Raw genomic sequence first — 26,314 nt, 5'->3', positions numbered from 1 at the left:
TTATGATTTTGGTTACTATAGCAACCTATCATTTTAATAACTTACTGTGTACACCATGACGTACCATTAATACGACCTCCAAACTCATGATTATGAAATACCTTCTTAGTAAGGAGTAACTAGATATAATTGATACAGCCTACCTACCGAATGACCTGATATCTCATCATTGTTATTATACCAACTTAGAAGCTCATATTCATGACTTTACTACCTCTAAATAGTTACACACTAGTGATTTTGGATTTATGGTCTTAATTTCTTCTAGAACTAGACTCTAGACTGTAAACGAGACTCCCCTCCCCCGGCGCCACAAACCAATCGGTTCATCCTCTTTATAAACGCAGACACACTGAGGTTTTGGAAAAGCTGCCTACACATTAATACTGTAAACTTCAGAGAGGAAGTTTTTATGGTAATTACTTAAAAGTTTGTTTGGCAAAGTCAGCACTTCTGGAAATCAGATGCGCTGAAGTAAGCAGTGGCAACCTTTACTTTTTTGTGTGCTTGTGTGGACACAGGACTGATATGAAAATGTAGAGTTTAATATCTGTACTCAGTTATAGGTGACATGTCCTCCCTCCTCCTCCTCTTTAGTGGAACACGGTTCTGTTTCTTAGTGAAATGTCTGTGACCTGCTTTGGTCCAAACCCCACGAGCCCCACAGCAGTGTTCTCCCCCTGTGTAAACAGCCCGGTTCAGAACCTGTTCATTTAAATGATAATGAGCCGCTCGTTGTTCACCCCGACCCCGAGTGCACAGCAGTGAGGGGCGAGGAGCAGAAGCTCTGACTTTTAGCCGTTTTCGCTTGGTTCTCTTTCTTCTCCGGTCTCGTTTTTCTGTGTTTAACCTCGTCTTTGTGGACGGCTCGTTTTATTCCATGTCTTCCGGCTTGGGCCGCACGTTGAAAACTGACTGTCTTGTTTCGGAGTGTTGGAGTTGGTGGACTCCAGATTTAAACATGCACTGAACCAGGGATTTTTCAGTGTTTGTTAACTCTGAATGAAACCTGCTCTATGAAACCTCCGTGTCCTGCTCTGGGCAGCTGTGTATAAACCGTGTGTTTGTTCTCGTCCAGTAACTCGGGTTAATGTGGTCAGCTGTGAGAAAGAATTGGAACATGCAACCCCCCCCACCCCCACACACACACACACACACCACATACACTCTCTCTCTTGCCCCCTAGCTTTTAATTATGCTCACATGACGAGAGGCTCAGACGCTCGGTTCAATGTTCAGACACACTTTATCTAGAAGAACTTTATTAAACAGCATATTTACACTTTTATTTTTATCCAACACATATAAGTAAAACACACGGTAAAAACTTGTTTTTGTTGCATGCTTTAGTCTTGTAACTGCTTACCATTTCATGTGTCCAAGAATGGCTTAAAACACACACACACACAGTGAATTGTAGAGACATAACATAGACTTTCTTTTATTCACCCTAACCTTAAATATGTCTGCAAGTTCAAATGTATTGGTGACCTTGTGGGGACCAGCTTGGGCACAATGTGGGTGTGTAAACAGGATTGGTCCTCACGTTGTAATATATTCTTCACACACAAACACACAGGGTCATGCATACCTGATCTCGTGTGTGTGCATGACTGTGAAACTACATTAGTCTTAGGGTAACTATCACAACATTATTTTTCTAATGTTATATTAAACTGTTGAAACTGTCCAAAGGTTTGTGGTCACTCTCTCAATCATAAAGCAGCTGGCATCGCTCATTAAAGTGCCCTCAATTATCACACAGTTTGTTGTCATTGTAGTAATGTGGAGCAGCTGCATATGACCTGGGTGTGAGGGTTATTTACCAGTTGAGCAGGGTTCTCCAGAGTGATGGTGGGCCATCCAATGCCTGCTTTAAGGTGGAATGGATGCACCAGAATTAAACACTTGTCTATAGTCTGTAACCCTTATCCAGTTCAGGGTCGCGGTGGGTCCAGAACCTACCTGGACTCACTGGGCGCAAGGCAGGAATACACCCTGGACAACACACACACACACTACACTACAGCCAACACACCACACTCCTCACAGACAGTCACCCGAAATGTTGATGTATGTTATTTTTTGAAGTTTTTACAAACATACTGGTCCAGTTCATACATGTTTACTGTCTACTTCAGGTTTAAACCATAAACATGATTCATAACTGTGCAGATCAAACAGGTTCCACAAGTGAAAGGTATTGACACCTTTAAATGTGTCTGATGATACTTTCCTGCAGTTTGGGCTGATGTGAAGTTTGTTTAATCATTTGTTTGATTTTCTGTGCAAAAAGAATCTACATTTCTGCAAATTTTCTAATGTGTGTGTGTAGGGTTTGTGGTGGGTCAGTGTGGTCTGTATCAGGCCGTGGCGATGTTCATTGTGGCGTATTTCATCATCAGCATGACCGTGCTCTCCGTCTGCGCCATTTCAACCAACGGAGCCCTGGATGCCGGCGGAGCTTACTGTATCCTTCTCACACACACACACACACACACACACACTCTATAATGTTAATTTGTGGCTTTTTTTGTTGCTGGCAGACTGGTGTTTGATGCCCCACTCAGTTTACACCACACCTCCACACTAAGAAGAATCATTGGGCTACACACTGATTAATTGATTGATGTTTAGAGTGTACCCTGCTCTGTACTGTGCAGGTGAGTGTGTGTTCTTCTTTGACCCCGTGTGTATAGACATGATCAGTCGAGCTCTGGGGCCGGAATTTGGGGGCAGTATTGGGATCATGTTCTTCTTTGCCAATGTGTGCGGCAGTGCCCTCTTTGTGCTGGGGCTGGTGGAGGCCATCCTTGCAACCTTCGGAGTCCCTGAAGGTAGTGTGTGTGATAAATATTTAATAAAATACATAAATAATTGTGTTTAATAATATATTTTAAATGTAAGGTAATTAAGTTACATTTTGTAGTCTATTCATTGCTTTTATTATTATTTTTTTATATTATTATTAATGATAATATCTTTGAAGTATATAATGTACAGCAAGTATATGATCATTTTTACTTGTCTCTGAACTCTCTCATTTCCTTTTTTCTTTTATTCTCTCTCTCAGATGCAGTGGACTCCGCCTCTAAGTACGCGGTGTTGCCGGTGGGTTATTGGTGGTCCCTCCTGTACGGGACAGGGATCCTGATGGTGTGTGTTCTGGTGTGTCTGGTAGGTGCGTGGATCTATGCCAAGGCCACATTCCTGATCTTCCTGGTGGTGATAGTTGTGCTGGGCACCATCTTCATCAGCTTCTTCACTGTCAGCTCGCAGACAGTACCTCTGCCTGGGCCCTTCAGCAACTCCTCCCCCACCTCTGCCAACTTCACTGGCTTCAAATGGGACACTCTGCTCGGGAACCTCGGAGGTGTGTGTGTGTGTGTGTGTTTGTCTTCAGCTGTTTCATCTGGTTCTTTGTGTCAACTCTAGGTTAAAGCAGTCATTTTTTTAAATTAGTTTTTAAGTACCTATGCTACATCCATATAAAGAATTTTGAATCTGAATTGTTTCCTTGAGTCCACCAACTCACACACTGGGAAACAAGACCCCTGTCAGTTTTTTGTGTTTTGTCTGAGTCAGAAAACATTGGATGACACGAGCCGTTCTGATTCTGCTGTGCTTCTGATGTCAAGTGCAGAGACTTTAGAATCACCCCGCCCCCTCGTCTGAGTCTGTCCAATCACATCGCTAGTCCCAGGTTTATGTGAGAGCACAAAGATGAGGTTAAATGCAGCAAAACTGACACAACAAGTGCCAAGAAATAAGAGCACTGAGTAAAAACGGAAAAGAAAGAGAACTGAGCAAAAACGGCTAAAAACCAGAGCTTCTGCTCCTCGCTCCTCACTGCCCCGGGGTCGATGCTCATTATCATTTAAAGGAACAGGTGCTGAAACCTGCCGTTCTGAACAGGGCTGTTGGAATGTCACTGTAGTGTTGGATAAACCGTGTGGCCTTCCCACTAAAGCAGGTCACAGACAATTTATTAAAACCCAGAACTGTGCTCCTCTGGCTTTAGGTGACTTCAGGCTTCTTTTGAAACAGCTGAGGCTTCCTCAAGGAGACTTCTTTTTGTATTTATTTTTAATCTTTTTAACCAGGTGCATGGTCACTCACATGATCAAGTTGTTAATTAACATATAGCACTCAGTCTGTTACTTATTACTCACCTAATGCTTCAGAGAAGTTAATAACGTGCAACCCTCCCACCTTAAGATTGCTGAAAAGTTAAACTCTTTTCTCTGGAGTGATAAGGTTGCACCTATTAATTTGGATCACTACATGATGGCTGAAATTAATCAGATCCTCACAGCAGTGTCCCAAGGTGTAGTGCAGATGGGTTCAATGCAGAAGACACATTTCATTTCATGTTGTACAATGACAAAAAAAAATCATCCTATAGACAGCCATGGCCTGGTGGTTAGGGAACTGGGAACTGGGCGTGTAACGGGAAGGTTGCCGGTTCGATCCCCAGAGACAGCGGGTCATGACTGAAGTGCCCTTGAGCAACTTAACTCCCAACTGCTCCCCGTGGCTAGGGCTGCCCAATACTCCAGGTGTGTGTGCTCACTGCCCCCTAGTGTGTGTGTAAATGTGTGTTTAACTGCACAGATTGGGTTAAATGCGGATCACAGTGGCTAAAAAAAGTAATTCTAAGCTTCCCTGTCCATAGACATTTGTTGGTTTTATGTAGATTTCTTAACAACCATTGCAAGATTAAATGGTTCTTTGTAATGGGAAAGGGCTCTTTAACTTGATAGACAACTCTTTGAGAAAGGGGTTCTATATGGCAGTGTTTTTCTATCTATTCTTCTAAGTTTTTCAGTGGCAGGGCTGGTGTTTACTTGTCCCACGTCCCTGAGGAATTCAGTCTGCATTTAACAGTTCGTTCCACATTTTAACCCACTCTGCTGTTTGAAACAGGCTGCGCCCCCCTCCACCACACACACACACACACACACACACACACACACATGCTCTCTCACCACGGAGCTGTTGAACAGGGAAACTTCCAAACATTTAAAAATCATTCATTCGTTGTCTGTAAGCCTTTATCTGATTCAGGGTCGCGGTGGGTCCGGAGGCTACCCGGAATCACTGGGTGCAAGGCAGGAACACACCCTGGAGGGGGTGCCAGTCCTTCACAGGGCAACACACCCTCACACATTCACTCACACCTACGGACACTTGAGTCTCCAATCCACCTACCAATGTGTGTTTTTGGGGCATGGGAGGAAACCGGAGCACACGGAGGAAACCCACGCAGACACAGGGAGAACACACCACACTCCTCACAGACAGTCACCCGGAGGAAACCCACGCGGACACAGGGAGAACACACCACACTTCTCACAGACAGTCACCTGGAGGAAACCCACACGGACACAGGGAGAACACACCACACTCCTCACAGACAGTCACCTGGAGGAAACCCATGCGGACACAGGGAGAACACACCACACTCCTCACAGACAGTCACCCGGAGGAAACCCACGCGGACACAGGGAGAACACACCACACTCCTCACAGACAGTCACCCGGAGGAAACCCACGCGGACACAGGGAGAACACACCACACTCCTCCGGGTGACTGTCTGTGAGGAAACCCACGCGGACACGGAGAACACACCACACATACCTGGAGCCGGACTTGTCCTTGAAGCTGTGTGACAGAGACACTACCTGCTGTTTCACCGTGCCGCACTTGGGGATCTGTTGGAGTGATATAGAGAATAATCACCCAACACTTGTAGTGGACTTCAGTACAGTAATGGCATGAGAAATTTAGATTTCTACGCTGTACTACTAAAGTATGTACTTTGTCACAGTGTGAACCTTGTATCACTTTGTTTTTTCAGGGTCACATTTCTTTTTGTGCATATGATCCTGGATATTTTGTGAAGGTTTCATGATAAACAGACAGACAATAATGCTCCTAAAGGACTCGAGAATCCTTCTGGTTCCTTTTACTTCCATTCAATGCCAAGAAACCTTTTTCTACTTTTGTGTAAAACGACCATGTCCTTGTGTGTGTGTGTGTGTGAGACACAATGTGGCACTGAGTGTCATGTTTAAAGTGGGAGTTTATATATGATGGTGTTTTGTGTTTTTTGTGTAGCCTCTTATACAGTAGATTACACAACTGGGACAATGATGACGTTCGCTACCGTGTTTGCAGTGATGTTTAACGGCTGTACCGGAATCATGGCTGGCTCCAATATGTCTGGTAAGTGTGTGTGTGTGTGAGAGAGAGAGAGAGAGAGTGACTTGTAAACATTATAGGCTCTTGTTTCAAGGAGGGTTCCAAAGGTCGTGAAACAAAGACTTCACACGTGTGTGTTAGAGAGTGAGTGAGAGAGAAGGAAAATGAACGACGGAGACCTATCACCTCTTTAAAAAAAAAAAAAAAAAAAAAAAAAAAAATGTGGATAATCTGTTTAGCTTCAGCTGGAGGTGGGATCACTGTCCTACCACCATCAGCCTCGTACCAACACAACATCGTAGTGTGGATCTGATTAGTGATCATATTTAATGTCTAGTTTGTATTGTTTATGGCTGTACTAGTGCACTGTATGTGTTACAAAACAGTAATTTGCACTGTTAAAGAAAGGCATGTTCATTAAAAAAAAAAAAGTATATGTTCTCTTTCTCTGATCAGTTAGAATCTCTGCTGTGTTTTAAGAATACGAAATGTCAGAAATAAAACCAGAGGCAATGATGTATTCCAGCTTTAAATCCATTCTCCTCATTCCTAGTCGCACTGAAGGTGCCTCACGCTTGGTTAATATTTGCAAGCATCTAGTGTTTCCTGACTTATTTAAATATTCTGTCCAACGCAGATTTTTAAGTACCTGTGGGTTCTGATGATCAGTGTCATCAGTTGATTTCATTTAAGCTGCTTGACCAATAAACAGACTGCAGCAGCAGTTGTTAAACTCTGCTTTACTGAGGTGAATCTTGTTTGAGTTGGTACAAAGCAGTGTAAATGCTGTCACACCTCATCATGGGCAGTGCTTCCCAGAACTCTTAGCATTGTTGATTATTACCTTTTATTAGCCATGAATGTTAAGTCTGGTCTTAAGGTGTATGACTACACAACCGTTCCCAGCATTTGTGCACATCTGATATCTACCCAATGTGAAGAATCACCTTTAATCCTAATCCTAACTGTGTACCTAGGCCTAACCACAGCATTTACCCTGGCCCTATCCCTAACTCTTAGCTCCAACAGGACTGTGCCTTGTTTAACGTACTTGTGCCAAAGTTAAGAGCACTGTTTCTGTAATTCATCCCTGGCAACGTAAGTGTGTGTGTAGATGTAGCACGTCGCTGCCAGTGGTCATGAAATAATAGTCAGAGCTGGCCCTTTTTTCTATGTTTCTTTACTAATTCTAGGAGATCTTATTGAATCTGCAGCTCAAGAACATTTTAAAAGCATTTATATCCTTTGAGTAACACAACCTACTGAGACACTACTGTGTGTGTTTGATTGAATCAGGTGACCTAAAGAACCCCAGTTATGCCATTCCCCGTGGAACCATCACTGCCGTCATCTTCACCTTCATCATCTACAACCTGCTGAGTTTATTGGTGGCCTGCACCTGCGACAGGTGAGCATCCCCTTAACGTCCCCTTCTCACCGTGGACAAACGCACAGATTAGATGCAGTGAGGTCTGTATGGTCAGACATCTCGAATCATGACTCGTCTTAGACTTGTGCCTCGACTCTGAAATTCATGAAAGTCACGAGTTGTTAAATCTTTACTCAAAACTTGTCACACAGCTCTGACTTCAGAGTTCTAGACTCGTGGTTCAACTTGGATTTCTGAGTTCATAACTCGTGACTTAATTCAGACGTCTGATTTAAGACTCGTGACTCAACTTGGATTTCAGACTTCATGACATGCTGCGTTACTCTGACATAAGAATTCGTGACTCAGATTTCAGGACTTGTGCCCCAAGATTTACATTTGAGTCAAGTTACGAGTCAAGTAATTTTCAGGTAACTTGTGACTCAATCCAGACCTCAGAATTCAGGACTTGTCACTCATCTTGGATTTCAGACATCAAGACTTGACTCTACTCAGACAGAGTTCAAGTCTAGTTACTTGACTCTAAATTCAGGTTTCCTGACTCGACTCGGATTTCAGACCCCAGGTCCTGTGATTCCACTCAGAATGTTTTGTCTGCTTTACTTCTGCAGACACTTTACTGTAGAGATGTTCGAGTCACTGTTCATGTTCCATGTTCACCATTTGCAATGATGTTAAGAAGAGTCTTAGGTGCTTGGATAGGACCAAAGCGTCCTTTTTACACCTGGTCACTTCATGAGCCTTGTGTATGGATTGAATCCTGAGAAGAGCATGACGATATGCATTTGGACTGTGTTCAAAAGCATTTTTTGAGAGTCATTTTGAAAACAGGTCGTTCTTGTTGCATCACAAATCAGCTCATATTGTCATCCAGGGACCAGTCGTGTGAGTTCTCTAGTTTGCTTCTTCGAGGTCTATACCTCACTTACATTGGAGGCTTTCATTTCTTGATCCTTTTTATATATAAAATTTGAGATTTACCTCTGTCCAATTTTGAAAACCTTGTGCAGACGGACACAAAAACAGCTGTGTATATATATATTATACACCAGTCCAGCAGGGGGCCACAGTACCTCTTAAAGAGAGACCTCAAAACTCTCTCCATACTCCCTATGTAGTGCACTACGCAAGTCAAGAAATTACTGGGTCTAGATCTTAACAGTGCGTTATACATTTTTAACACATTCATTGCCTGAAAAAGGCTTATCAATTTCAGTGTCGCGGTGTGTCCGGAGCCTACCCGGAATCACTGGGCGCAAGGCAGGAACACATCCTGGAGGGGGCACCAGTCCTTCACAGGGCGACACACACTCACACCTATGGACACCTTTAAATCGCCAATCCACCTACCAAGAATTGTGACAACTGTGTCTTTCAAAAACCTCAGTTTTCAGAGACCTAAAATGCCATTTTTGTGTGGGTGGGGCATAAGAGAGACATTTATTTACACTTGAATACATCTGGCTGAATGTTTCTTGGAAACACCACCTGCCTTTACACCTTATAACAACAAGGTGCCAACGGGTGACTTCTAGACCCAAAAAATCTTATCTGGGCATGTTGCTTACCCAGGTTGAACTTACTGAAAACAAAAGTGAAAGCAACCCTTCTCCAAAATAAAAATGGGAACTGAAATTAGCTGCATTGCAGAGAAGAGGGACGCTTAAGGTGGCAACCTTGCCTAGCGATTTGTGCTGGAGAAGGTCCAATACTAACATGTGACCTTTATTTATACTGTTGTCCATCAGTGTTCTCTTACTTTGGCAGTGCATGCTTGAAGGACATCCAAGGCTAAAAGATATAGACATCATACAGCACATCTCTGTGATGTTGTTTTTAGCCCACTGTTTCTCCCTGAGCAAGTGTGATGTGGTGGTGGATCATTCTCAGCGCTGCAGTGACACTGACGTGGTGGTGTGTTAGTGTATGTTGTGCTGGTGCGCGTGGATCAGACACAGCAGCAGCTGCTGGAGTTTTTAAACCCCTCAGAGTCTGGACTGAGAACAGTCTACTGACCAGAAACATCTAGCCAACAGCATCCTCCAATTTTACCCCCTCACTGTCTACTGTACTAAACATCAAGCAGCTCCTCCTTCGTATGTGAGCATTTGATGGCATTCACCACCAGAGGTACGTTGTGGATCACATATTACTACTCAAAGTGTAATTCCAAAGGTCTTGGATGGTCCATCACTCCAGAGAATACAGCTCCACTGCTCTGTAGCTTACTGCCAGGGGCTTTACACCCCTCTAGGCATCGAACATGATGTAAAATAGTAGTGACCAAAATGGACTGAAAGACCCGTTAGAGATCTGTCCAATTTGAGCAGCCCTGGAACCGAGGGGATGTCCACAGGATGTGGTGATGTTTCCTTGTAGGGAGCAAGCCAGGTTGTCAGGCTAAGCTGGGAGTCTTGCTTTGTGAGACAGGCCTCATAGGTCTAGTCACATGCTTGCTTTCAGCTGATCACCAGGCTTTGTGGGTCAGTGCCTTTGTCATAACAAAACCAAGTAACTTCTTTTTTACAATACCATTTCAAAACAGCAGCTGACCAGTAGGAATTCTCCACAATTACTCAACATACCATTTCAGAACGGTGAGGTTTAATCATGGCCTTCATATAGCTCTTATTTAATTATAGAAGCATGCTTTAAAAATGTTGTCTTCCAAAACAGTCTCTTTTACAGGAGAAAGAAAATAATTAAGTCAAAGTGGAAGGTGATGCTCAAGCAAATTTGAAAAGAAAAGAAATGGAGAGAGGTGGGAAAGATGGAAACGAGGGAGTTATATTTCTGCTGAAAGTCAGTCTAAATCTTCAGCAATATTGTTCTAGTAGAAGCCTCTCTCTGTCTCTCTCTCTTTCTCTCTCTGCGTTTTACATATTCCCAGTGTGGAATCTGCATCACTTGCTCCTCACATGACCTTGTCGGGAAAGAAGGGGCCTCATTGACACTGACTGTGTGTGTTTTTCTTAATGGCCTCTTGTGTGACTGATTCAGGAAAGTGAGCCTTGCAGAAAAGAACTGAAGTCCATGGACAGCAGGGTCTCCCGCAGTGCTTTACAACGTTGTCCACACACACCCCCACAATTTGTTTCGTTAAGTTCATATAGTTTCTTATCAAGGCTTCCAATGTGTTTGTACATGGCTTTCTACTATGTCCAGTGATCCGTGATTAATCAGTCCATTGTAGTAAACACTCAATGAGACCCTTCAAAGTCCTTTAAAGTACTTTGTGACTCATTTAATGCATTATTCCTCAGTTTTGAATCCCAAACACACATTCTGATGTATAATCCAGTGTTTAAGGCGGCTGTGTTTACACAAGGTCAGAGCTTGTGCAGTCTATGTTTGTAAACAATGTTTTGCATCATTGATTTGAATTTGCACACATTTTGCTACATTTTTAAAAATTAAAATGTCTGTCTATGCAAAGACAAACTTTGTAAAACTCTCTCTAATATACCTAATATGACATCATCCAACTGAATTTGGATCTGAAGTCCTTTTCCCATTTTCCAACTCCACCTTACATACTGCTTGACTGCTGGAGTGTAATTGCCACTGTGGCACGATCTAAGGGTGGACAGGCACACATGACTAGCAGTGTTTCCAGCCCAACAGCCTGTGGCCAAACTGTTACATGTTGAACCTCGACTTTGTTTCTGTAGCTTTCTCGTTCAGTTATGGGTAATATGACACATTTAAGAGATGAAGAGACGTAAACATTTTGTTGTTACTAACATTTTACACTTGACAAATTTGGTCTTTGTTGTTTTTTTTTATTATGTTGCTAGCCTTTGCACTGACATTAGGTTGTTTCCAACTTTTGCAACTTGCAGGTAGTGCAGCCTTTACAGAGAGAACTTGAGTACTTCACACTAAAAGATGTAGGGCAAAACAGGATGTGGACGCAAACCTGCGGCTGAACAGAAGAGGAGAATTAGTAGAAATGACTGGCAGCTGCAGGCATTTATCAAATATACGGAAGCGGCATATCTTTTTCTCATCTGATCACCTTTAAAGCATAACTTTAGGGGATTTGCTAGGTCTACCTGGTATTTTCCTCATTAGCCGCACATCCAGGGCTTTTTGGAATTGAAAATGCCAAGCGTTTTCTGAAAGTGTCTGAAAGAGTCTTTGCATTTTCAAATCCACAGAGTGCTGCCATGTTTACAAACCACTGGCCGACAGTAAGAAAGGTTTGAGAAGCTACCTTGAGTTCTAATAACAGTGGAGAGGTGAGGGATATGATCAGACATTGGGAGGATACACTAGGGATAAAGTACAGGGGTCTGGAAGGTCTAGACCAGCGGTGTCAAACTAGATCCACGGAGGGCCGTGTGGGTGCAGGTTTTCTTTCCAACCACGCAGAAACCACACCTCATTCCACCTGTTTTTAATCATTGGATCTAATCAGTAGATCTTGACTTTCAGTAGTGTGGGGCTTTTGCGTGGTTGGAAAGAAAACCTGCACCCACACGGCCCTCCGTGGATCTAGTTTGACACCCCTGGTCTAGACGCACACTCAGAAATTCCATGCCAGTGATCATAGTGCATATTCCTTGTATCTGTGAGCCATTATTTACTTTGCATATGCAATGTTTCCATTACAATTTAAATGTTAAAGGCAGATGCTGCCACTCTGGCAACACTCAGCTGCATGCAGACTGAAGTCAGACCAAAATGTCTGGAAAAAGCATATTTTCAGCATCTAAACACAGTCCAAAAGCCGATTGATATTTCTGCATTGATTTGACGCAGAGCCAATGCTGTAGGCTACATGAGCCCTACTTCATTGTGATATTTCTGCATTGGTGGCTCTGCGCCACACCACTAGGGCTGAATCTCAGACATCCTCTACACTCTGCAGTACACAATGTAGTGGTGTAGTCATTATTACTTTTATAAATATTGAGTGCACTATTTAAGGAGTAGGATGTTGTTTGGGACAGAGCATAGTTTATATTAGGTGCCAGTAAAGAAACAAATACAAAGCAGGCATGTTTCTCCCTCTTGGTCTTGTTTCTCCTTGTTCAACATTTTTAAACATCCCTGATGTTCTGTATTTTTTTTTTTTTTTTGTTTAAATAAAAAAAAAAAAAAAAAAAAAAAAAAACGTCCATCCGACTACTGACCAATTACAGCCTGCCGTTTGGGTCGACTACTTATGCAGAATAACCATAGCAAGGCAAGTTCAGTACTAAGGAAATGACAATATTCATATTTAATTGCGATAAAAGATATTTGTATGGCACTGATATACTGAAAATATAATAGAATAATAATGCAATTACACCCCTTTTAAGGAGCAATGAAAGTAGTTGTTATGAATATTCAGTAAATTCATATCCTCTTAAAATGGCTTAAATATCCTATATAAATAAACATAAATAAAATTAAACCACCGTTTTCAAACAAATCGACATCATGGCCCCAGAACACAGAGACCAGAGAAAACCAGAGAACAGAACTGTTGAGTGAGTGGCTAAAATATGGGTGACATTTATTTTTCTGTATACAAACATGCAAGGAAATGCAATGTGTGATTATAAATGTCCATATATTGTACAGTAAATCGATAATGTATTATTGTGACAGGCCTAGATGTTGGTGGTAATTGTCTTCACTGTAGTGAAGCCCATTTCATAAATAAGATTATGTTCTTATTTGTCATTTACAAGTTTTAAAAAATGACTAATGGATGATCTAAAGAGAAACTGAGATAGCATGACCATAAGATGTGTCATGTGAAGGTCAACCATGACAAATATGGTCTTCTGCATGAATCAGTTATAGTTCAGGACGATTGCTACAACCGTCTGATTGTGTATCCACTTAATTGTGGACAGTTGTCCATTGCTTTTCCAATAGCAAATACTGAGTAACACAATGAGGAGCAATGGTTCTAGTTCTAGCGACCTAGCTTGCTAACTTAATTTATTATCTGTATTATTCATTTGGACATTTTGGAATAGGAAGTATGATTAGACTTTTTTTCAGTGGGGTAGTTTGTGGCTTTAATGTAAAATCCAAGGTACCTCAGCTCTGTTGTTTCATATCTGTTGCCACAGCAGTTGTTCTATAATAGATTTGCCAAGAAATGTTGCATCTTCTAGTTAGTTTGGTTACCCTTGGATAAGGGGCAAAGTTAGTGCAGTGTAGATTGTTGCAAGTGGAAAGATCTGTCTTGTTGGACATTGAACTGTGAATTGAACTAACTGAATCTGACTGGTGCTCTTGATAAAGATCCAGGAAGTAATGACAGTAGGAAATCCCCAGATTGTCACAAGAATCTGGGAAATTCTGTAATAATTTGCTGTAAAGTCCCATCCTACCAAAAACCTCAAGTTTTCAATTTCAGGGAAAGGAAGTACACAGGTTGTAAGTTTAGTGAGCTACAGCAAAGAAAGTGTCACTTTAAGGACTGCGAATGGAGTTCAGTAATTTAAGGATCACACAAAACACATTATGAAGGTGAATGTAACCTTAAGGCAAACACTAAACCCTACAGACGCTGAACCCCAGTTTAAGGATTTAAACCAGGTACCAAACCCAGAGTTACAATTTGTAAGATACAAGCCTGAAACCAAACACCAATCTGGAACATTAAGTAAGGAACACAACCCATAATTTAAGTGAAATATCAAATCCAAATTCTAAACTGAAGCAAGATACTAAAACCAGATGATTTTCATTAATTTATCACAACTTTAAAAAATATATTGGACGCTAAATTGCAAATTTACTTTTTATTAATATTAAGCTCTTATCTCCAGTTTGAAAATGTGAGCAATGGCCAAAGTATTTAACTGAAACCTATGAATAAATAAACAAGTTATTTACTCTTAATTTTTAAATAAGAAACTGAACCCAGTACTGAAAACTAAATCACGATACCAAAGTTAAAAAAATTATAGTTATCCAGTGTTGAACCTGAAGTTGTGACATTCATGAAGATACATGAAGTTAGCTACAAAGGAAATCCCAAACTTGGAAATTAGTCAGCAGTTTAAACCCAGGTGAAGTCTGAGTTATGACTCACTCTTTCTGAAGCTTAAGTTGTGATTCCAAGCTGTAAAGTTGAGCAAGAGAATGTATCTCAAGCTGTGAATTTAAGCAATGCACCAAGCCTTTTTATCATGTTGTGATTTGTGACCTTAGTTGCAGCACTGAACTTTAAATTAAGATCTTAAAAATTTGACAAGCAAATTACTGAACCTTAAGTTATTAATAAGACCAGGTTAGCACCTCAGTGTCTGAGCTATGGTATTAAATGCTATATTATACCCTGAGTTGTAACCTTGCGTATGCTGCAAACTTAACCTAGCCTTGAGCCAAAAGTTGTTAGCTATAGCAAATGACTCCAAATTACAAACATTATTCCTGTAATATGGTGTTAACTACTGTACTAGAGCAAAAGTTAGAATCATTTTGAAAGGTACTGAACTGACCCTTAAACTCATTGAAGATCCTGAGTTCTGTGAATTCCAGCAAAATAAAGAGTCTCAAATTGTGACCCTAAGCTAGGTCCTGAACTCAAAGTTGTTTAAATTGTCCAAACTCATGACAGAAACCTGTCGCTCAGACAATGTTTTAAAAGGGTAATATGTTCCTGGTGCCCCTTCCTTGTGAAAGTGTAGGAGCCTCTGATTTCTCACTGATTTGGAATGATTGATTAGCTGGTGCAGGTGTCTGTGGGGTGATATGGACTGGAACGAGAGGAAGAAAACCGAGGGAAAGGTTTCAAGTCAATTAGCGAGATTCAATTAGTGGAGCTAAAATATTAGATACTTTTTTTTTTTATTAAAGCCATCAATCAATGTCTCATCAGGCGGCGCCCTGGAACGTCAGCAGCAGATCGCCGTGGAGATCCTTCTGCTGGTCTCCATGGTGACGGGAGTGACATAAATGGGGATAGTGATTAAGATTTAATGTTCTGTCCTTGTGGGAGTAGAGGAGGGTGGGGGAGATGACAAAGATTTTCTTAATTTTGATTGTTTTATGGAGAAAAATGACAGAGAAATTTCAGGTAGTACATGGAAGTTTCCAGTAGATGGCAGTGTCTACTGCTTTCTGACAAATAATGGGTCGCTCATAGGGGTTTCTCATTCTTCTCTGGCTTCAGCTCTGAAATCGGAAAAAGACTAATACGATTGGGAGAGGCTTAAAGAGAAATTCTGGGAAAACGGTTGTTTCAGCATGTGTCTGTGTTACTCAACACAAATATTAGGAAATACGAAACCTTAAGAGGCTCTCTCTAGGTTTGACCCTCCAGTCTTGCCACAGTGAGTCATGTGGGCAGTTGGAAACATATGCCACTGTCTGAAACAGCATCTTTTTGATGTCTTTCTCTGCAAAGAGAGCGGTCTTCATCTCAGCTTGAAACTCTCTGCTCTCAGCATGACTGTGAGGGAGAACTCAAGAAGAAAATATCTCACAGGCTACTGCAGTGCTGAGAGAGAGAGAGAGAGAGAGAGAGATAGAGGACCAATCTACAGATCTCATTTAGTGTTTTTTACCTTACTGAGAAAACCTCTAATAATTTCATGTTGTTTTATTTATTTATTTATTTTTTAAATCTTTTAAGACATTCATCATTTCCTTTGCTTTGAAAAACTCACATCCTACAGGCATGTTTCTTTCCACACTTCCATACTCCACAAGTTCAGTTTCAGACGTTGGTTGAATTCTCTGCCTCATCCAAATAAACCTAGATACAAATATAGACGCCATGAGGCTCATTTTTGTCTGATGTCAAATGTTCGTTTTCTGTGTCTGTTTTCTTTGTCTTTTAAACTTTTTTTTTTTTTTTTTTTTTCAAATTCTTGTGTGGTACACATGTTCTAGAGAAGTAGGGGATAGTAGAGAGAAGTCCATCTGGAGTGCTTCTGAAGTGGTAGGAGGTGAATGGGTGGATATTCAAATTCTGAGATGTTCAAAGCGAAACATTAATTATTCATTCCAAGTCCTAAGCTCCTAGGTGAGCTGCATTTTTTTTTTTTTTTTTCTCTCCCTACAAAATCTTGGAAAGACAGGTGTCCTAGTGATATGACAAATGGACAGCAACTGGTCAGCTGAGCCCAAGCAGACTTTCTGGGTGTTGTTGATATTTACTTGGCTTCCACCATGTGTAGTACAACCTTCACTTGTGGATATGACAAGGCATTGTAAAAGCATTCCTGAGACTGTGGTGTTATGTACGGTGACGCAAAGAGTCAATGCCCAGCAGAATTTGAGAACCAAACAAGATGAATGTGTGGAAATGTTAGGATTAAGTTGTTGTTTGTTGTAAATATTTGTATGTTTGCTCTCATCTATTTTTTTTTCTGGTTTGAAAAGACAAAGGTTTTTTTTTTTATTATTAATGAAATGCTGTCTTTGATGGTCTGAAGGTTTAAAGGATTGAAGGTCGTCTCTCAGTTTTGTGCTGCACATGTGGCTGTCTCTTTACTCAGAAAGGAGCAGTTAGAGTTGAAATCCAATGATGTTGTAGTAGTGACCGTTCAAAAAGAAGTGAAGGCTGACTTCACATCTTGTGGGAAGCTTGTACTGCCTTCATCCTGTCCGCTTGCTGGAGTTGTGGGATTGGGATTTGTAGTTCTCCAGTAATTCCTCTTCGCCTTTTGAACCACGTGGTGTCCTGGATTTGAGAGAGATTCTGGAGTGAATTTATTTTAAAGTGGGTTGCCCCCTGTGTGGGGCATGATGTTTTTCATTCAAGGATGGGGCAACAAAGCAGTTCTTCATCTCTCATAGGAAAAGTGACGGTTTGAAATTACCCAGTGTGTGAGAGTAACTGAGGTGAGTGTGTGATGCCCAGTGATGGACTGGCGCCCTGTCCAGATTGTGTACCATGACCCTGAACAGAATGAAGGGCTTAAAGAAGATGAATGAATGATTACATTCAGAAATATTTTGGGGTGGTTAAAATGCCTTTGTGGATACAGGGTCACGGCACCAGTTCTGTATTTTCCAAAGGTGGTGTAGCTGCTGAAATCAGTTTCTGAGGTTCTCCACCAGTTCAGATGTAATACACAGACAATGGTTTATGCGTCATTTATGCTTTCTGCCAGAATATGATCATGACGCTGATTCTATGAGGATTTTGCACTGTTACATCAGGTCTAGCTGGACTCGGTCTGCGATTGTTTTCGTCTGGGATTAACGGGAACACGCCCCAGAAAACTTGTTATGCCACTGTGTGGATGTGTCTCTGATGCCTTTCAGTTAATCCTTATGCAATGGAGGTTTATTCATTTTGAGTGTGTGTGTATATATATGTGTGTGTGTGTGTGTGTTATGTATTCATTACGGAGCCAGTGTTTAATTGTATTAAGTCAAATCTGCCTTCCCTCTTTTGTTTGGCTATCTCTAACACACAGCAGTCTCTCTCTCTCTCTCTCTCTCTCTCTCTCTCTCTCTCTCTCTCTCTCGTTCCAAGCATTGTTCAGCAACAAGTCCAGCTGTTTGCTGTTGTTTCTTCTCTCTCTCTCTCTCTGCTATCCTCCGCCCTCTGCCTTCTCTCGCTTCCTTTGTTTCTCTCATCCCTCGCTTCACATCCTGCTATCACACTGCTGCAGAGGACTGGGCTCCTGGCTCCTCTCCTCCCCACTTTTTTTTCCTCTCTCTCCATCACTGGTGAAGCATGGAGACGAATGGAGAAAGAAGAGAGGCTGAGCGAGGGAGATGCAAAAGAGAAGGAGAGATGGCAGAGGTTGGACAGAGACAGGGAGGTGGAGTAGCCTGAGCTGGAGACAGAGATAGACAGATGGAGTGAGGGAAAATGAAGGAGGTACAGTGAGGGGAGCAGGAGGGAGTCTTTAAGAGATAGAGATATAGAGAGCGAAAGACAGGGACAGAGTGAAAGATGAGGAGATATATATATGGAGACAATGTGTGAGAGATGTTGATTAGGACGAGAAAGAGGGAGAGACAATAGAAAGGAGAGGAAGAGATGAAGTGAGAGGCTCAGAAAAAAAGAGATGTGGAGACAGATAGGAATATGTGGGAGGGAGAAAGGAGAGCAATAGACGGGGCAGAGAGATGGAGAGAGAGATGGATAGAGTGTAGTAGATATCAGTGTGGGGCTTGTTAGCTATTGATCCCATTTAATGATCTGCTGCTACCCTTTCTCCAGGGAGCACTTAACTCAAGAACCATTTCTCTTTCTCTTTCCTCTCTCTCTCTCTCTCTCTCTCTGCTTTCTTGTTTTTTTTTTCTCTTTCTAAATTCATTCCTATCTACACCTCTCACTCTCCCTTTCTTTGGAAAACACACACTCACAGTCAACAATGGTGTGTAAAAGCCATCAGTCTTGAAATTTTAGATGTATATATGAATATGATTCATGACCATCTTAAAGCCATATTTTAAAAGTAAACAACACATACATCTACATCCAATAAATGTGGTATATTCTTTTGTCGGTGTCCCTCTGCACCTCTTTGTGTTTGGTGTACTTTTAAATCTATTCCTGAATTAAATATAAATAATGAATCAAGCCAGACAGTTTTGGGTCATTGTATCATGACTGAATCTAAACTCTAAGAGTTTTGTTGTGAACATTCAGATATTGTGATTCACTTAATACACTTCTCATGAAAGCAATGGACACGGTCAAATTGTTGGAACATTTCAGATTCTTGAGTTATGGAGCTGTTTTTGAAAGGTTTTGAACATATGATTCGTTAGGAATCATAGGTCAATCACAGGATTAAAAAGGTCCCATTTGAGATTGATTCATTCACTGAATCATTCTTTAAAGAATCATACAGCTTATTGAGACGTCAAGTCTGACATGTTCAGGTTCAGTGAATAATAGGAAATCTTTCCTAAAGATTTAATAAATATATAATTTCCTAAAAAATGATCTAATTGAACTGTTTAGAAATGTAACATTCTTTAATTCATTGAATCATCTCCTGAAGAATCATAAAGCTTGTTATGTTGTTGAATCATTTAACCATTATTTCTTAATTATGTGAATTGATGTGAGATTGATTCAGTGTGTCATACCTTAAGGAGGAACCCTAGTGCGACTTGAATAGGGGACAACTTTGATGCTTCATGATTTATAGAATCAGTTCATAATTAGTAATAAGAATTGATGCTGAATTGATTTAAGATTTAATTTGATGCATTTATAAATTTATTTAAGCAACTGCTCCTAAAGATTGACTCGAATCATTGTGAGATGTGACACTGATTCACTGAATCCTTCACTAATGAATCATAGTTATATTGAGATATTTAAAATCTTTGGTTAATTGACTCAGTCATTTGCTAAAAATCGAAGCGTTTTTGTGAGGTCAGAGAATTACTCCAGAGGAACTTGGAGGAGGAGTGGACAGTGATGTCTGGACTTTGGGCCCTCTTGAACTCCTTTTTTTAAAGCCCCCTCTGCTCTCATTGAGTGCTCTTTTTTTCAGTGTATAGCTCATTTTACCACACACACATACACATGCTCATTCAGAGCGAGTTCTCATTCTTACTTGGCACAATCGATATTGAGAGAAATGCAGGGGTCTCTCTCTCTCTCGCCCACTTGCTTTCTAATGACTTTGTTTGCAGCTGTCAGTGTTGGATGACTTCTGCACCTGTGAATTAAATTAATTTCTAATAACGGATATTGACCACACACACACACACAGTGCAGTAAGATGGCATATTGGTATTTTTCATTTTGTGCGGCACTGTTAACTCACCTCTTATATCTCTGCGTTAAAGGTGTGTGTGTGTTTAGATCACTGGTTGGTCTGAGCAGTAATTAATCAGCCTGTGATGATGAGTATTAAAACTGCTCGACCTGAAAGAGAACGTAAGATTCTTAGAAACTTGGTTCTCTCCAGTAAACCACCCACCCACTGTCTTTCCACCTGTTTTGATGGGAACCATGAGAACAGTGGAGAAAAGAAGACGGCCTCGTGAAACACACACAGACGGAGTGTTTTCCTGTTTTAATTTTCTTTTATTTATTTTTATAGCACTCTGTAAATCACCCTTCATTTGACGCTTTATTTGGGGCTCTGAACTCTGTCTATTCAATTACGGTCAACTTTGAAACAGCAGCCTGTGTCACTTTTTCTCTCCACAGAGTGCTGCTCCAGCGGGACTACAGCTTCCTGAGGGACATAAACATGTGGCATCCCTTCGTCACCATTGGTGTCTACTCCTCCACCCTCTCCGCCGCCATGAGTAACCTCATCGGAGCCTCGCGCATCCTCTACGCCCTCGCTCGGGACGACCTGTTCGGTGAGGACATGCCTGCACACTTTTATTATTAATTTTAATTACCGGCAAAGGCCTTTTGTTCTCTGAATAAACATAACTGGCTCGTTAAGAAAGTTGGTGCTCTCCTGCAAGCGTGTTGAACCTAACGACATTCCATTAGCCACAAGTGAAAAGTTTTTGTGTTGCTGCGTGTATGTGTGTGTTTGTGAGTGTGTGCCAGTCTGTTTGTATTCCAGAGTGTGTGTGTGTGTGTGTGTGTGTTGGCGTGCATTTGTGTGTGTGTTTCTGTTGAGGTGTGTGTGTGTGTTTATTTCTGAGAGGTGTGTGTGTGTGTGTGTGTGGTGGTTCTCTGTATTTGTGTATAGTGTTGAACTAGATGTTTGACATCATGTCTGTTGATGGATGGATGAGGATAAATGAGTGCAGGAGAGTGACAGACTCCCTTTGCCCTTCACCCTCTCTCCTCTCTCTCCTCTTCCTCGTTCTTTTTCCTCCTCCGACACTCCTGCGTTCCACTGGCCTCCTCCGTCCGGCCCTTATCTCTCTCAAAGATGGATTGACTCTATTAAGGTGGCATTAAACTAGTCTTTTTCTTTCTTTGTCTCTTTCTCTTTCTTTCTTTTTTCTGCCTTTTTTTCTCTTTCTTCTTGCTCTCTCTCACACTCTCACTCATTTTTCCTCTTCCCTCTCGTCTTCTATTTATTGTCTTTGCACTAAATCTTTTTCCTCCCTCTCCCTCACTCTTTTGCTCTGTTTACAATCACTTTCTCTTTATCTTTTTCTCAATCTCTTATCTTCCTTCCTTTCTCTTTTTCTTTTTTACTTTCTTTCACTTTCTCACTCTCCACCTTTTTTTGCCTTCCCTTTACTCTGTACTCACTCAATCTTTTTCTTCCCTGCCTCTTTCTCTTGTCTATTTTTTTAACTTTTTGTTCTCGTTCTCTCTCTCTCAGGTAAAGTCTTATCCCCTGCTAAGAAGACGTCAGGCACTGGGAACCCCTGGGTCTCCGTGCTCATCTCCTGGTTCCTGGTGCAGGTGAGACAGAAGGAACGAGGGATGAGTGAAAGAAACAATGTTCTGAGCCTACAGCTGTGAGAGTGTTAGTGAGGGTCAGGTGCTTCTCTCTCTCTCTCTCTCACTCTCGTGTGTTCTCTCTCTATCTCTTTGTCTCTCTCTCTCTCACTCTCTATCTCTATTACTCTGTCTCTCTGTATGCTGACAATGGTGAAATCCTTATCTGAACTTGAGTGAAGGAGAGAGAGAGGAAGAGTGTGATGAATAGCTGGATGTGTGTATGTAAAGATGAGGGGATCGAGACAGTGAAATGAAAGTCTGACACTCGTCTGACTGATATCGATGGCGCTGGTGTAAGTTGACGCTGATATTAAGGTGAGGAGGTCAATACACTGCTCCAGCAGCGTCTTATTTGCATCTCATTAGCATCTCCCTGGCCTCATTATCATATCAGTCTCTAATTAAACGCATCCTTTGCTCCGTGTTTTCCTCTGAAGATGCAAATCTGAAGTGTAGTGCCCCGCCCCTGATTACCATGCCCCACCCCTCTTCTCCATCGCCTCGTGTCCTTTATTATAATCGGAATCCTCTCAAAAGCGTCTTCAATCAGAATCGTCTATTAGCGCATATTATCGCCTCATTTGCATATCAGCTTGTCCTCTGAGTCTTTTTGTTTTCCTCTCTCTCTCCCCCAACTTCTCTTACTTGGTTCTTTCACCAGTCGTTTTTCCTCTGTCATTCCCTTTTTCTTTCTTTTTTCTTTCCTCACACTTTTTCTCCTCTATCCCTTCCTTTTTTTTCTTTACTTTTCTCTTCCTTAGCTTTCTCTCCCCACTCTTTCTTTCTTTGTGTATTTTGCTTGTATCTTTCACCAGTCTTTTTTCTTTGTCATCTTTCTTTTTTCTTGCTCTCATACTTTTTTCTCTTTTGCCTCCTCTCTCCCTCCCGCTTTATCCTCCTCTCTCTCGTACTCCTTTCTTTCGCTCGCTCTCTCTCTCTCTCTCTCTCTCTCTTACTCCTTCCATCCACCGAGAATAGTTCTCTGATTGCGAGGGAGGCTCTTCCATTAGCCACGAAGAGCACATCGACATGACCTGGAGCACCCACACACACACACATGCGCACATGTCTCTCTCTTTCTCTCTCTCTCTCTCTCTCTCATATATATATATATATATATATATATATATATATATATATATATATATATATATATATATATATAATATTACACAAACACTGAACACCTATCTGACCTGTGGTTTTGTGTTAATGCTGTCGTGCTGTTTCATCTGCACTATTAAACTCAGGATAACCTCCATTAGCGGGACTCTGTCTCTCTCTCTCTCTCCCCTGGAGCAGGATGAATTGAGGCATATAAAAATGGCTCTTATATTTTAACAAGTAACTCACAGATGAGTATCTGTCCTTGGAAAGAACAGCTTGTTCAGTAACTGTGTGTGTGTGGTCTTTTTCCCGTTAGTTTTTACTATCTTGCTTTTGTTAAGAATTCCTTGATGATAAAAAAAAACAACAACTTAAAACTAGGGGAGATAAGGGAAAGTAAGCCATAGAAGGACTGACCTTCACAACAGATACAACCCGAGTGGATCAGACACAGCAGTGCTGCTGGAGTTTTTAAACCCTGTGTCCACTCACTGTCCACTCGGTGAGACACTCCTCCCTCGTTGGTCCACCTTGTAGATGTAAAGTCAGAGACAGTAGCTCATCTGTCGCTGCACAGTGTGTGTCCGTCATCCTCTAGTCCTTCATCAGTGACACAGGAAGCTGTCGGCTGGATGTTTTTGATCGGTGGACTGTTCTCAGTCCAGACACTGAGGGGTTTAAAAACTCCAGCAGCTGCTGCTGTGTCTGATCCACTCGCACCAGCACAACACACACTAACACACCACCACCACGTCAGTGTCACTGCAGCACTGAGAATGATCCACCACCACATCACACCTGCTCTGTGGGGGTCTTGAGAGCTGAAGAACAGGGTATGATGGGGATAAGAAAGTATGCAGAGCAACAGACTACAGTCTGTAATTGTAGATCTACAAAGTGTACATGGTCAGGGGAGATTATTACTGGATTTACACAGAGGAGTGTGTTTGGGTCTCTCTCTCTCACACACACACTCTCGCACTCGCACACACCCCAAAGGAGGAATGAGGAAGTGCTGAATCATCCTCCATTTATCACCTTGGACTAAAAGCTCTGTCCCTAAAAATTCTGGGTATTTAAATCTCTCCTGTCCCATCAGAACTTCAGGTATTCTCTCACACACACACACGAGACCTATAAATGTGCTGAAAAGTAGAGTAGTCTATAATCTATAATCGATTCCAGTATAGAACTCTCTTCTGGACCCTCAGCAAAAAGTTTGTGTCTTTCTGTGTCCTCACCTCGTATGTTTCTGTACACCCCTGTAATGTGGGATATAAGTGGGATATAAACCCAGCCAGTGTTGGGCTGTGGAAGAGTGGAACTCTCTGGAGTCTGGAGCATCCCCATCCTTTATCTCTGAGATGGGTTTGAGTGTCTGAACTCATCGTCCCAACATCAGCACCTCACTAGTTTTCCTGTGACTGCCCTCAAATCCTTACAGCGATGTCCCAGCTTCCCGTCCTGACCCCGCCCAGAGAGGTAGACGAGGTCGCCTTGGTCAGAGGTGAAGTCAGCGGCTGGTCCAATGTCTGGCTGCAGGGTGGTGTTGAGGCGAGGAAGTGACGGCAGGTGAAAAAAAGAGTCTGTTTACAGCTACTTAACTAAAGCAAAAAGAAAAACAACAGCCCACCCGTCCACCGCCTTTCAGTTCCGGCTTAATGCGACTCTCCCCATAATGATGATGACCGCAATCATGGTTTTAAAATGACCACCGCATTTCCACACATTAGGACTGATTTTCTTATTCGTTTAGTTTTATTTGTCCAGTCCTGCTAATAGCTGCTTTGTTGTTGCGAAATGGCCAAACATTAGTACATGAAAACAACATTCAGACCGAGCTAAACCCTTTAGCAGGACCTTGTTTTGTTGCTGTACACATGTAATGACTTACTTCCGGACAATTCTTAGTGTATTTATCTTTTTGTTTTTGTTTGTTTGCTTTTGTCTTAACAAATATGTTGCACCAGATTTGTTTATTTTAATCTTTATTTTGTTTGTTCCAACCCCTGTTAATGCTGTTTGATCAGACAATGGGGGAGAGGGAGGGTCACTTCGCTAATCTGTTTTAGTCACACGGCTCCAGGGACCTGGAGGTTGTGGGTTCGAGTCCCGCTCCGGGTGACTGTCTGTGAGGAGTGTGGTGTGTTCTCCCTGTGTCTGTGTGGGTTTCCTCCGGGTGACTGTCTGTGAGGAGTGTGGTGTGTTCTCCCTGTGTCTGCGTGGGTTTTCTCCGGGTGACTGTCTGTGAGGAGTGTGGTGTGTTCTCCCTGTGTCTGTGTGGGTTTCCTCCGGGTGACTGTCTGTGAGGAGTGTGGTGTGTTCTCCCTCTGTCTGCGTGGGTTTCCTCCGGGTGACTGTCTGTGAGGAGTGTGGTGTGTTCTCCCCGTGTGTGGGTTTCCTCCAGGTGCTCCGGTTTCCTCCCATGGTCCCAACGTGTGAGTGTGTGTCACCCTGTGAAGGACTGCCCTGTGTGCTCCTGCCTTGTGCCCAGTGATTCCGGGTAGGCTCTGGACCCACCACGACCCTGAAATGGATAAGAGTTACAGATAATGAATGAATGAAAAATCTTTCAATTATGATATGATTTTTAAATACTTACCATATTTCAATATACGTAAGTACAGCATCTGTCACTGTCTAATAGTCATTAGAGGGCGCTGTTGTCAGCTCAAGTTTTAAATACTGGCAATGGGTAAAGTTGTCTAAGGCTGGGTGTTCTAAAGGGCACAATCAGCCTTGCTCTCAGTGTGGGTAGGACAGCCAACACTCTTTCGATTACTGACCGAGGAAAATGCAAGCACAGGCTAATGTGACAGATTTGGGCAGTTTGCATTCACCTTAGACAGAATAAACTGGTCAGTGGCATCACTGCCATTGAAATGAACTCCCTACTCACTAGTCCCTATGTTACTCACTATATAGTGCACTATTGGATGGAGCTGAGTTCAGAAGGGTAGTAAACAAGTTCAGGCAGGACCTCATGCAGGTTTTTGCAAAACATTGCACTGCATTAGGTGTAGAATGTTTTTGTGTAATGTATAATTGTAATTCATATTTCAAACATTTTTCCACTTTTGTCATTTTACGGTAATTCTTGTGTAGTATTAAAGACAATTTTCATTTTATTTTACAAAAAAATAAATAACCTAAAAATGACTCATTTATACACTACATTCACAATCTCTAACACTGAAGTCCCCATCTCTAAATCGTCTAAAACCCAAACTCTCACACTATCCTCACGAACAGTACAAATCCATCACAGCCTTCTGCAGCACATTTCTCCTGATGGAGCTCATAA

The 26,314-nt window shown here is 41.8% G+C and overlaps 1 protein-coding gene across 2 annotated transcripts in view; it reads left to right on the top strand.

Annotated features, from left to right (window-relative positions):
• zgc:153039 overlaps positions 1–26,314 on the top strand; it is a 51,294-nt gene that overhangs the window by 781 nt on the left and 24,199 nt on the right. For both annotated transcript variants that reach the window (XM_066666502.1, XM_066666509.1), the window contains exons 2-8: positions 2,336–2,470; positions 2,700–2,837; positions 3,074–3,373; positions 6,122–6,229; positions 7,502–7,613; positions 20,692–20,849; positions 21,782–21,864. In XM_066666502.1, coding sequence (XP_066522599.1) covers positions 2,336–2,470; positions 2,700–2,837; positions 3,074–3,373; positions 6,122–6,229; positions 7,502–7,613; positions 20,692–20,849; positions 21,782–21,864 — 1,034 coding nt within the window. The remainder of the gene's footprint in view (positions 1–2,335; positions 2,471–2,699; positions 2,838–3,073; positions 3,374–6,121; positions 6,230–7,501; positions 7,614–20,691; positions 20,850–21,781; positions 21,865–26,314) is intronic.

The sequence above is a fragment of the Hoplias malabaricus genome, chromosome 1, assembly GCF_029633855.1.
Source record: "Hoplias malabaricus isolate fHopMal1 chromosome 1, fHopMal1.hap1, whole genome shotgun sequence".
Taxonomy (NCBI): domain Eukaryota; kingdom Metazoa; phylum Chordata; class Actinopteri; order Characiformes; family Erythrinidae; genus Hoplias; species Hoplias malabaricus.
The sequence above is the reverse complement of the archived record's forward strand: the minus strand, read 5'-3'. Positions and strand labels throughout refer to the sequence as shown.